Raw genomic sequence first — 13,573 nt, 5'->3', positions numbered from 1 at the left:
GCCCGCCCTTCCTCAATTTCCATATTTTAAAACAAGTTATATATAGGTCCGTGTTTGCCCAACTATCTATTTTGTATTGTTTGTAGGAGTTATGAGATTGATCACTGTTCGTTATCTTCACCTTGCATATATGCCAAATTACATTTTTTTAGACGTTTATAACACTAATTAACACAACTAATGCGTTTCAAACTGCATCTAAGCTATTTTGAAAATTACAAAATATTGATGGACTTAGGACAGAGAACATTGTTGTTCGGAAATTTTAAAATAGGTGTGGTGGAGTTTTAAAAAACATGTAACATCTTTAATAAAATAGTGTTAGAATATTTGAAAAATGCAGTTTGACCAATGATTATTTTATCTAAAATACACCATGTATTTTAACTCTTAAAGGGGGGAGGGTACTATGAACGTTTCGTTTATGTCCCAGTAATTTCGCACTTGCTCGCGAGACTTGTGCATTTTCTTACCAATGACACACAAGAGTCATAAAAGCGCGATAACTCTAACGAGCTGGTAATGAGAAGTATAGGTACAAAAATGTGGATTTAAGGTAATGGATAGAGGCAAGGTGAAGATAACGAGCAGTGATCAATCTCATAATTCCTACAAGCAATACAAAATAGATAGTTGGGCAAACGCGGACCCCTGGACACACCAGAGGTAATGGTTGAGAAGATGAATCCTAAACGATTGACATGATTCTCCCCCATCGTCACGATAGATAAGGAGTCGGGAAGTTATATGTTCGTGCATATCTGGGTCGCTGAAGAAGTCACTGTACCATTTACCAAGAGTTCGGCAATGTGATTGAACCGTATCAAGGAGGTATTGGTAGGATAAACAAGCCTTCCTATAAGAATCATGCTCTGGTCGACGTGTGTGACTTTTCACCTGACGCTGGTAATGTCCCTGTATGAGTGCAAACTTCTTGAAAGGAACATGAAACAACATACGGGGACGATACATTGAAATGTCTTGAAATTAATCAATCGAGGGCTTGTTTTTATTAGATCCAACACTCTCAAACATACCATACTTATTAAATATAAATCATCTTCTGAAAATTATGGGAGACATGTAGTTGAGGTATGGGAGTCTAAATCCTAGATATACAGTGTTCGACCTGGGAAAAGTGAACACAAAAGAATCTTATCTAATTGCACAAAAAAGTACATTACGGACGCTGCCCCGGGCACTAGAGTCTTGTCACCTCATAGCACGGTACCTCGGTTGTCAGAGTTTTGTCACATCATATGGAGTATCCCAGGCATCAGTCTCATCACTTCATAAAAAGTGCCCCGGCCTCAGTCTTGTCACCTCATATGACGGTGTCTTTAACTTTGTATTTCGTATGAACGGTGAAGATAACGAACAGTGATCAATCTCATAACTCCTATAAGCAATATAAAATAGTTAGTTGGGCAAACACGGACTGTTGGACATGCCAGCAGTAGGATCGGGTGCCTAGGAGGAGTAAGCATCCCCTGTCTACCGATCACACCCGCTGTGAGTCCTCTATAGGAGTTACGAGATGGATCACTGTTAATTATCTGAACCTTTTCAGTTGACATCACATGCCAATATCACCGGTCATTCTGACGAAAATCTCCATGACTATTTCATGACTGTTGCAACATGTTAATTGACAAGCCCGGATAGTCCTAGGAAATAGGATATCAAAATATGCCACTTTTGGGGGAAATTATAACTAAATCCAATATGAAAATAAGCGATATCACAACTCTGAATCAATTTCATCCAACATCGTCGATATGGGTGTCTTTTATGGAAAAATTCTCGTCAGAACCTGCCTCCATTTGCAAATGATACAGCTGTACACCAAGTTAAAAGTCAAACTTCGATGCTTCATCAGATATTTTATTGTAACCATTGTATCCTATGTTAACGTCGCACTACCCTAGTTCTAATGATAACGATTTGATATATGTTATTACTACGCATATATTATCCACCTTTTTCTTAAAACGAGAAAAAACGTTTCTCACGGGATTACATGTATGAATTATAGTATATGAAGATGTATAAAACCTCGTATCGTATTCGAACGCTCTAGACCACGCACTTATTGTTTGAACATTCAATAATGGAGATGTGTATGCCATACACCAGCTGACGAATACAAAACGGTATTCCTTATTGGGTGTTTTTTCATGGGGTGATAATGTTGGCTTATCTTAGCAGTTTTTTGTTCATGTCACCAAATATTTAATGGCTAAATGCGCCAAAATGTGTCTGCAGTGATAATTTATATTTTCCCAAGAAAGATAACTCTGTGTTACAATTGTTTCATGCCAAAGGTACATATAGCACGTTTCATCTTGAGGATAACGAGGAAAGTCTTTTCCAGCTGTTTCTGATTTTAATGAAATGTTTTACAGATAAGTTATTAACGCTACACTGCTTATCAATTTCAATGTTTTGAAACTCCATAACCTTTACAATTAATTCCGCTAAAATTATATATTATATGCCTAGGAGCTAAAAACAACGCTGGAGTTTACAAATGCGGAAAAATTGCTATATGGTACTATTCAAAATGCTCATCTTCGTAGCATCGAAGGACACGGAACATCGCACTCAGTTATGTACATTGACGATTATTTCATGAGACAGAGAAACTTGCAGAAAGATTTTCAGAAATCACATCAATGCAATCAGGAAACAATCATGATCTTATTTATGTGTTAAACATAACATACAAGAAATACTATAATCAACCCATTCAAGGAAATGATAAGATATAATCTATGTACAGCATACAAACTCATAATTTAGACTCACATTCTTGTTGTGTCTGTATTTGAAGACAGAGTTGACGGTGGTCGAAAATCGGAAAACTTGCAGCAAACATTCTGGTACATTATCAATACTCGTTCATTACAAATATAACTAGCAAAAATGAATAACCCTTGCAGGCCGTTGAGAACTGCAACACAATACGACAAGACTGAGATATCCAAAAACGTGTCTATTATCTGCAAAACCCAAGACAGTCCTGTTAGGGTAAACAGTTTCACATACACGCTAAAATGAATCCTGTTTCCGGAGGTCTTTTCTAATTTCGGGGTGGAATGAATTTTATAAACGGTTAACATATAAAATATGATGTTCGTGATACAAATTAGAATCAGCGGGACGATAAGAGTGACAATAAATGCCGTTTTATACGTCATCAAAGTTAACATGTTGCCGTATCCTGAATTTGCCCCATCAGTGACTATCAACGAAACGATAATATTAGTTGTGACAATAAATGTGGAACTGCCGAAAGCGTACAAGGCATAGAACTTTGCTCTTTTCTTACCTTTACTTCCGGAAAATTCTGATCGACCTTTTGCATTAAAGACACGGAACATATGAAATGAACAGACCTGAAGCCAGAGAAACGTGGACAGCCAAGAAAAATGCGACAACGCGGAAACTATGGTTAAGGCTGTTGATTTGACAATCGGTCTTATTATCATGAGAAACTGCGCTAAAAACAGAGACACAACCAGACACATGTTGTTAATTCCAGGCAGAGTTCTGAGACTTGGAAACATACAATACGTCACAAATGTTATGAACAGGCAAATTAGAGAGATAATCAAGGAAACGACTGTAAGAATTGTAAGAATGAAATCATCAGTTTCAGATGTCATCGGTTGTTTTGTTTCGATACACTTGCGGAGTTGACCACTATCTGTGGAAGGAAACTTGTAATGGAAAGAAGGGGTATCTAAGAAGGGATATTCGCCCCCAGCGTTTACATGATCAAGTCCAGATTCGTTGTCCTTCAAAATGAATTGTGGACACATCAGCAATGGGCTCACATACACATTCTTATGTATTTCAGATCGATAACTCTCAATATCTTTAATGATAAAGCAGTGGCTGGTCTCATTAGGGTTCTGCAGAAATGAAGGCAAGGAGAGAGACTGATGATGTCTTGAAACTTTAACTCTTAACATCCATTCTGGTTTTCGTTTGTTCGACAGATCCCAGTCAGCTGTTGATTCAGTAAAGTCGACTAGTTTCTGTTCCATTTCATCCCGATTAACAAGTCCGTCAACGAAAATTTTCAGGTATAAAAACACTTCCTTCACCGCAGTAAATGGTTTCTTGCAGCTGACTGAACTCATTAGTCCAATCTTTTCGATGAAAACGTTGGTACTGAACTGCAGTTTGATCTTTTTTGTAATGTATCCCCGTATTCTTTCTATTAATTCTTTAACAGTTGCATTGATTACTGTGGAGGTAGAAATTTCAATCTTCACAGCTAGAGTATATCGTAACTTAGAGGTAACAGCCAGCAGTGACACACAGGATTTATTTCTTCTCACCTTGCCCGGAAAGCATGTCAAATTTCTGCATATTTGCTGTAATAAAACGATATATTGTTAATGAGGAGAAAAACACAGACACTTTCGATCATCATACATAGAAAAGCATGACATTGATTGAAGAATCAATTGACTGGTTCATTATATATTTTTTTTAGTTTTGTTTGATTTTAAGATTAGTCATAAGCTTGTTATAAAATATATTTGCTGCCAACATCTTTTACAGACACAGACAAATGTGCATGATCATGATTTACTGAGATGATAAAGTAGACATATCTAAAATTAGTAATAATGATTGTGTGGTGATCCCATACCTCATCTCTTAAATGTAGTGGGTATTCTCATTGTTATAGATTAACTACGTCAAATGATTATAAAGTTCTTCAGATTTAACAGCATTATTCTAATTTTAAAGCTAAATAGATTTTTCACATTCCCTCATTTCTTGAGTGTCGAAAAGTTATAAAAACAATTGCAATTTTGAAACATATTAAGCACATTTCCTTATAATAAAAGAACTGCATTTACCTGTAAGTCATCAAAGACTTGATTATCTCGACATGTTGAAAGATGTTTGTTTTCAGTGACGGCGGTGGGGTCGTCATATTCTCCTAGACCGAATGTGGATCTGAACGTCCACAAATTCTCTGGAGGAAGGGGTTGCATGGTCGTCAAAAGCGTAGGTACTAAAGTTGTTAAACCTTTATCAATTTCTATTCCCTGATAACATGCAGATTCAGTGCCATTGTTTAAACACATTTCGCAGAACACATTCCTGTAGGGAAAACAAACATTGACATCTGGAAATTCTTGACAGGCTTTCACAACGCTGGAGTTCTCGGGAAACTCTCGGCAGGGTATATTTGTATGATTTGATTCAAACGGATTGCAAATTGCACAAAATTTATTTTTAAAAATTGTTCCATCCAGCTGAACGGAGGGAAATCTAAAATTTTCTGAATATTCACATGCATTAAGGATGTCTATGTTGAACACGGACCAAGTTCCAGATACGTTGCATCTTCCTACAGTGTTAAAATGTTCATAATTACAGGTTTCCTTGCACTCTGATGCATCAGTGTGTGGTACGAAACCCATTACGCACGATGTTTGGTTAAAATACTCTATTAGATGTTGTAACGAATAAAAGTTTCTGTGATTTACGTAATTGCTGCATTTAACTTTCAAAGGCCAAACAGCGACCTCTCGTGTAGCTTTCTCAAGGATGTTCGTATATTTTATGCCATTCATATTTTTGTTACATAAATAGCAGAAAAAATTAGCATAACTTTCCCTGTTTCCGTGTCTCGCCGTTACTGGAAATATCTGATAAAAATGCAAAGTATTGTTATCAGTGCATAAACGTCCAATTTTTCTATCTGCAGTGCAGTTACCTACCGTCAAATATTTTTTACCTTTACCGTTTTTATCACAAAGGATTTCAGAAATACAAATCCAGGGAATACTTAAAGCAAAATCGTCACAGCAATCTGACCTACACCCTACAGTGCAGGAGCAAGGTTTCTGTAGAGGAATGGTGTAGTTTGGCAATAACCCTGGTGTACAGGTGCCATATCGCGAAAACGCGAAACTAATTCGGATTAAATTGGTTATGTTAATTTTAGGATATGTTGTGATCATATGTAATGGGTTCAGTTCAGATACAGGTGATTCCATTTCAATATTTTTGTACGGTTTGCTTTGTTCTCCTGGAAATTCCTTGTCTACTAATGACCAGTTTCTCTGTATAATTGGACATTTTAATTGATATTCGTTTCTAAATGTTTCTTCTTTTCTTGTTGGTTCTGATATTAATTGCCCTAGATTGGACTCCGAATTCATTTCGCGGATGTACTGTTCAACATTATTCTCACTGTAAGAAAATGAAATTTCAAACTGAAATGGATATTTCTCATTCGCTTTATATGTTTCTTGGGCCGATTTGTAATCAATATCAGTATAGTATCTGGTGTTGTCCTCGTCGTGGTTGCAAGCAAAACAAAAGAAATTTTTGTATGGAAAAGAAGCCTCCTGGATTGGCAGAACAGAACATGCTTCCTTATATATGCTGGTAGAATTGTCACACTTGTCAATCATGGCACTCTCTTGAAATGTAGGTGGGTTACACATTGCACAGAAAATGTTTTTGTAGATGCCAATTGGAGCATCATAAGAACTGAGACACCCCTGTTCTATCTGTTCATCGTAATTAAGCCATGATCCCGTTACATTGCATGATGCCAATTTTCCATCGTATTTCCTATCGCAGTCTCCATTTGAATTAGGAGAATTGTACAATATACTACATGATTCTTGACCTGCCAGATTTAGTATCTCTTGGTACGATGAAAGAAAGTTGAAATCAACCGATCTTGGGCATTCAAACATTGCATTCCATTCCTTCCCATTAGTCTCCTGATTGCAAATAGCGCAGTATTTATTTAGGTAGGATACCTCTCTTGTATGACTAGATACGGGAGGATGAAGCAAGATCTCCACATTAAATCGATCCTTTGTACACTCCCGTGATAAATTCAGGCTTGTTCCAACTGGGCAGGAAGCAACCACTTCTTTTAAAAACTTTTCCTTTGATAAAATATTTACATCCCTGCATTCCCGTAGCCCATGTTTGAAGAAAACATCTGGACAGGAATTTTGTAAAGAGTAGGGAGATGGGTAATCTTCACGACAGGAACAACTCCCACACCTTGTCTTACCTGATCCTGATCCGTGTGGAATGCCGAACACAGTTAGTAAAGACTTGTTACATATTATGTCACTTCCGCAATAAAGAGCACTTTGTAAAATTAAGTGTGATACGTTAAACATGAAGTCTCCTCTAAACTGCATCGGAATATTTTCCTCATAGTATATTTGCTTTGTTTTTCCAACAATTACGATCACAGAGATTGATATGTACCAAATGAAGTTCATCGTCTTGATTGATCTGTAATTGGAAAAACCTTTCTTCAGTACTGTATTTCGAAAAAAAAAAATTATAAAAAGCACTTTGTTGAACGTAGACAGTTGTTTTAAGGGATTCCTTGTATTTAGGTAGATTTACATAGATCATTACAGAGTCATAATACTGTATAAATAAACTTTAAATGAACTATAGTTCATAGTATTCATGTTACATGGGTTTTTATTGCATTTTGATCCAATTCTGTTGACATTTCACCGCCAGTTTTCACGTGGTCAGTTTTTAAATCGACGCAGGCTACCGACAAACAAGTTGATGATACAGGGGTTCCAACAGTCTCGTTTAAAATCAGCATTTCGTAAATCTAGTTTGCCAATACAACCTATCATTGGGTCAAATCTTGTATGACGTGTTTCATGTCGATTGTTAGACCGTTCTTGGCACACTAATTTTGACTACGGATAACTCCGTTTACCTGATCAAAATATGGGACTCACGGCGGGTGTGACCGATCGACAGGGGATGCTTACTCCTCCTAGGCACCTGATCCCACCTCTGGTATAGGCAGGGGTCCATATTTTTCACATCTCTGTTTAGTATTCCTTATATTTCATTTAAGGAAAAGTGCAATTTCCTGACGTTGACAACAGGTATATATGTGCTATTTGATGAAAACAAATTGATACCGCGAAATACGTATTTCATCATTTTCATTTATTATTAAGTTATGATATTTGAAGAATCAACAATAAAATTTAGGATTGAACCTATAATTCTAGAGGGGTGGACTACCTTGATTTAATGTTTTACGTAAAATTATACATTAAGTATTCTTGTAAATTGGTGTTTACATAGAATCAAATCTGAAGTTATTCTTGTAAAATTGTGTTTTATTTCGAATGAAATATGGAGTACTTCCTGTAAATTATTGTTTTACATGGAATTCTACATGAAGTTATCCTTGTAATTTAAAGTTAAAATTAAAATTGAAGTAATCCCTCTAAACACAATGTAAGTGTTCAGTAAAATGACGTCATTCCTCTACATACAATGCAAGTGTTCAGTATGCAAGGTGAAGATAACGAACAGTGATCAATCTCATAACTCCTACAAGCAATACAAAATAGATAGTTGGGCAAACACGGACCCCTGGACACACCAGAGGTGGGATCAGGTGCCTAGGAGGAGTAATCAACCCCTGTTGACCGGTCACACCCGCCGTGAGCCCCATATTCTGATCAGGTAAACGGAGTTATCCGCAGTCAAATCAGTGTGCCAAGAACGGCTTAACAATCGGTATGAAACACGTCAGACAGCATTTGACCCAATGCGAGGTTGTATTGACGAACTAGATCGTTATAACGACCATAGAATTTACGAAATGCTGACTTCAATCGAGACTGTTGAAATCCCTGTACCATCAACTTGTTTGTCAGTACCTTACCTCGATTTAAAAACTGACTATACCCAGAACAAGCTCTTGCATATCGAATTAGTTGAGATATATAAACACCATATGCAGGTGATAATGGAATATTGCTACATAAATGTGGGAAGTTGACGATGGAGAAGCTGAAATCATCCCGTTTGTCATACAGTTGAGTTGTCAGTTTGCCGTTAATGTCTACTTTCAATAAAATATCTAAGTATGAAGCAGAAGTGGACGACTCTGTGGTGTCCTTTATTTCGAGCTCACAGGGATATATCAAATCGACATATGAATGAAAGCTATCATTGTTAATAGACGAAACGTCATCGATATATCTAAAAATCGAATTGAAGGTCACAGGGAGAGATTTTTTCTTCTCACGTAGAAGTTTTTTTAATAAATTCTGCTTCATATGAATATGAGTATATATGAAATCATTCTAAATACAATGTAAGTGTTCAGTAAACATGAAATCATTCCTCTAAATACAATGTAAGTGTTCAGTACAAATGAAGTCTTCTCTTTAAAAGTGTTCAGGAAACATGAAATCATCCCTCTAGATAAAATGTAAGTGTTCAGTAAAAATGAAGACATTCCCCTAAATACAATGTAAGTGTTCAGTAAAAATGAAATCATTCCTCTAAATACAATGTATGTGTTCAGTAAAAATGAAATCATCCCTCTAAATACAATGTAAGTGTTCAGTAAAAATGAAATAATCCCTCTAAATACAATATAAGTGTTCAGTAAAAATGAAATAATCCCTCTAAATGCAATGTTAAGTGTTCAGGAAACATGAAATGATCCCTCTAGATAAAATGTAAGTGTTCAGTAAAAATGAAGTTATTCCTCTAAATATAATGTAAATGTTCAGTAAAAATAAAATCATTCCTCTAAATACAATGTAAGTGTTCAGTAAACATGAAATCATTCCTATAAATACAATGTAAGTGTTCAGTACAAATGAAGTCCTCCCTCTAAATACAAAGTTAAGTGTTCAGTAAAAATGAAGTCTTCTCTTTAAATTAGGGTTGTCAAATTGATCAAAAATTAGTAACCGGTTACTCGGTTGTCTTTCCGATCGAGTACTCGAGTACTCGATCGTGATTCAAGAAAAAATTCAAAATCTTAAACATAGTTGATACTACTTGTTGTCTTGTGTCATTGTGCCTGTTGGTAACTATGTCTATGCTTCTGTTGTGTGCTTTATATGTGATAAGTATGTTTTAATGCTATGCATAAGGTAATAAATATTGTAGGATACGTTTTAGTATTCCTGACTTCTGTTTACACTAAATTGTCAAACTACCACAGCCAGTTTGACAACATTAGCCTCTGAAATCCCTTCCCTTTGACTATTAGCAGCGGTATATAATCCAGAGCAACCATGTCAACAATTGCGTGTGTTATGTCTTCCGATTGTTTGCCTAATAGATTTCTTGTACGCGGAGAGTTTAGAAAATTAACCACAGACGGTTGTTTCTCTGGAGTTCCTTCAATATCACCATGTTTTATGTGCAAATGATTCAGCATATTTGTTGTACCTCCCGTGAACGTTAATTCAACTTCGCAGAGTTGACATTTTATATATTTTAAATCGCCGGTCCGTTTAAAATGTTTCCATACTTTAGAGGACGGAGGCATTTTTGCTACTAGTCCACGCTTTTGTTTTATTATTGAATTAATTTGAACTGTATTTAAGTTGAATCATGGTATGCCCCTGGCTATAAACAAAGCGATGTGCTGCCACCGACAGAGGTGCTAATAACTATAATTGTTGTCAAAACAGGACAGGCCTTTAATTCAGTCTACATGTATACATTGTAGGTAATTGAGAGAACGGTGCTTGAGATAACGTACGATGATCTGCGAAAATAGAATGAGTGAAACAAAACAAAACATACAAGAAATAAACAATTTTTGTTTAAGTACTCGGTTACTGATTTTAGTAATCGATACTCGGACCTTCCGGCGAGTACTCGAGTAACCGGTTACTCGTTGACAACCATACTTTAAATAAAATGTAAGTGTTCAGGAAACATGGAATCATCCCTCTAAATAAAGTGTAAGTGTTCAGTAAAAATGAAGTCATTCCTCTAAATACAATGTAAGTGTTCAGTAAAACTGAAATCATTCCTCTAAATACAATGTAAGTGTTCAGTAAAACTGAAATCATCCCTCTAAATACAATGTTAAGTGTTCAGTGTAGAAATACATAAGAAACTATCACAGAATTAAAACATATGTAGAGCGAATGAGATAAAGAAGAAATAAATTGTATGTATTACAAATTGGTGAAATGTACCCAAAAAAAGTATCCATTACATCATTTCATATTTACGTAGATATTAAACTTAATGGAATAAAACTTGTTTAATTCTGTTTTAGGTCAACTAGATTTTTTTATTTCTCTAAATCAAAATAGATGGGAGAAGGTCAACTTTTTTTTACACTAGAAGCTTACAATCTATTGGTAAACAAGAAACCCAATCACCATATGCTTTCCTCGTGGATTGTTAGCATCTGTTGTACGCCTCTATATTAAACAAATCTTTGCATAAAATTCTTAAACCAAATAACCATTCTTGCGCAGAATTAGTTCATTCCACTAACAAACATGAGTCAAAATAAAACATTGAAGTTACTTACTTTAGTTGCATACTACAGGACACGAAATAACGACGACAAAATAGCCATCAAGTGTCGCGTGCAGCTTCCTCACACACCAGCGATAAACAACGGCTAATTGTACGACAAGTAGTTAGGAATCCATTTATAACCGTGTCTCGGTATAAATGTACTAACTGTGTAAACTCCAATATTGAATAATATTGACATTATTAACGTTAAAAAACGTCGGTGATCACTGTGATTGCACGATATCTTGTGCGGTTGGGTAAAGAAATGTCAATTGTGATAAATCTGTTTTAACAATTGCCTTTTAGATGCCTTGTAGAATAGTGAAGTACCAGTCTTGGTAGCGGCCAGTATTGCAAGTGAAAAACTTGCTCTGAGTTATCGTATGATAAAGTCGGAGTGACCGTCGATTCATTAATAGAGGACGTGTGACATGTTAAGCGTTGCAGTCATTATCAGCGCCCCATCTATCTGTGGTGGTGTTAGAAAGCGTGAATGAGGAAATGAGAAACTGTTTTCATCGTTTCGGTACAATAATTTTTCATTAAAAACATGTATAAGAGTTCTGAATATTTTTAAAAGAAATAATAAGTAATAATAAGTAATATAAGCTGTTATTAGTACGTTTCATTTTTATTCATTGTTAATGAGATATCATTAATTTACGATATTTTATGAAGTTTTTGTTATACATACTCCGGTCAGCTCAGTATAATCTGTAACGCTACAACTCCGATATTCGTAGGGAAAAGTAGTCCCGGAGAATTGACACTGTACAGAGTTAGCACGGAATGGTAGTGTGCAAGTTATAAAAGCAATTCGCTATGACTTTCCGGATTGTTGTAAAAATACGTTCCTATCTCTTTTCTCTGATTTATTACCCGTCATTTCATTTATCTTTGGTAAAACAAAAACAAATGCACTGAAAATTAAGTCGAAAATGTGCCATATCTGCCTACCTTACACGCTAAATTGTACATATAGTTTTATCTGTAGATAAAGGACGCCACATACATGTATTGCAATTCGTGTGTCCTCTTGGAAATCATATAGAATATCTAAACCTTTAGCGGCGGATTTCATACTTTGCATTAAAATTATCTTGTTTCGATTTATATTTCCTTGATTTTCCATTTCCACAATCCATTTGCACAATTCTTATTCATGTTGCGTAATTTTCATTTATTATTTTTCCATCTCCATTCCCTGTCATCCATTTGTATTACGTTATTTCATTCTAACATGCCTTTATTTGTTTGTATATTGTTTTAACTCCATTCGAGAATTTTTCACTCATGTAGAGACGTCACCTGATGTAGGTTCTGACCAATGAGTGGCGCTCTGGGGCGTAGGGACTCTTTTCCGTGTTAACGCCCACCGCGACAAAAGATCTCCAGTTTTAAGCGTCCCGTGGGGATTCGGGTTAGAATACGTCCACAGTACCCCTTGTTTGTCTTAAGATGCGACTAAAAGGGGCGGCCCTTTGGACGGGACCGCAAAAACCGAGGTTCTGTGTCACAGGAGGTGCGGCACGTTAAAGATTCCTTCATACTTAAAGGCCAAAAGCGCCAAGCATAGGTCTAAATTTTACAGCCTTTCACCGGCAGCGTCTCCATATGGTTGAAAAATTTTCGAGTGCGACGTTTGATGTGGCGTCGAGATGAAACATTTATTCCATGTATCCCGATTCCAAAAAACAATCAAAACTACAAGACTACAGCGACCGTTGCATTTTTTTAAATTCTGAAATGTTTCCTCAGTAACTTAGAGTTTCTTATTTCCATTCTATTTTTAGATTTGAAGTACATGTAAGTAAGTAGGTAAGTAAAATTTATTTAAAGTCGGTACTACATACATTTGGCAAGTCAACACAAGGTTTGTAGAGCTCTCTAACTGACTATTCTGTAATGTACTCGGAGTATAATTTCTTTTACATGTGCATTTTTTTTTACTTGTATTCACTTTCATTGCTCAAATACCAGTTATACGAACATTTCGGGTGCCTGACACAGGCCATTGAATCGTAGCATTGTCCAATAGTACATTTATTGCATGATAAATTCTAATTACTAAACAAACTGTTAACTAGAAACCAATTAATGATAAAATAATCAGCACAAGAGGTTAGACCCCACCGCTGAGATGAGAATAGAGCCACGTGCGGTTTGCTATACAAATTGTGATCGATTGTTAATCGATATAGAAAAAAATATAGATCGTGCGTCTCGTCCA

At 36.0% G+C, this 13,573-nt stretch overlaps 1 protein-coding gene across 1 annotated transcript; it reads right to left on the bottom strand.

Moving 5' to 3' along the window:
- Window positions 1–1,866: 1,866 nt before the first annotated feature.
- On the bottom strand, window positions 1,867–11,441 carry LOC125656950 (uncharacterized). Its single transcript, XM_056145414.1, has 3 exons — window positions 11,354–11,441; window positions 4,881–7,299; window positions 1,867–4,385 (listed from the first exon to the last, which is right to left on the bottom strand). The coding sequence occupies exons 1-3, from the start codon at window positions 11,362–11,364 to the stop codon at window positions 2,805–2,807; spliced, it is 4,011 nt and encodes a 1,336-aa protein (XP_056001389.1). The 5' UTR covers window positions 11,365–11,441; the 3' UTR covers window positions 1,867–2,804.
- Between the last annotated feature and the right edge of the window lie 2,132 nt (window positions 11,442–13,573).

This window comes from Ostrea edulis, chromosome 7 (assembly GCF_947568905.1).
Source record: "Ostrea edulis chromosome 7, xbOstEdul1.1, whole genome shotgun sequence".
In the NCBI taxonomy this organism is placed as follows: Eukaryota; Metazoa; Mollusca; class Bivalvia; order Ostreida; family Ostreidae; genus Ostrea; species Ostrea edulis.
Note: the sequence above shows the minus strand (reverse complement) of the source record. Positions and strands in the feature narration are given on the sequence as shown.

Bases quoted from the DNA above. Each gene is read 5' to 3' on its own strand.
- LOC125656950 (XM_056145414.1), bottom strand. The intron at 4,386-4,880 runs GTAAATGCAGTT...GTTTTATTACAG, and splicing joins AAGTCTTTGATGACTTACAG to CAAATATGCAGAAATTTGAC.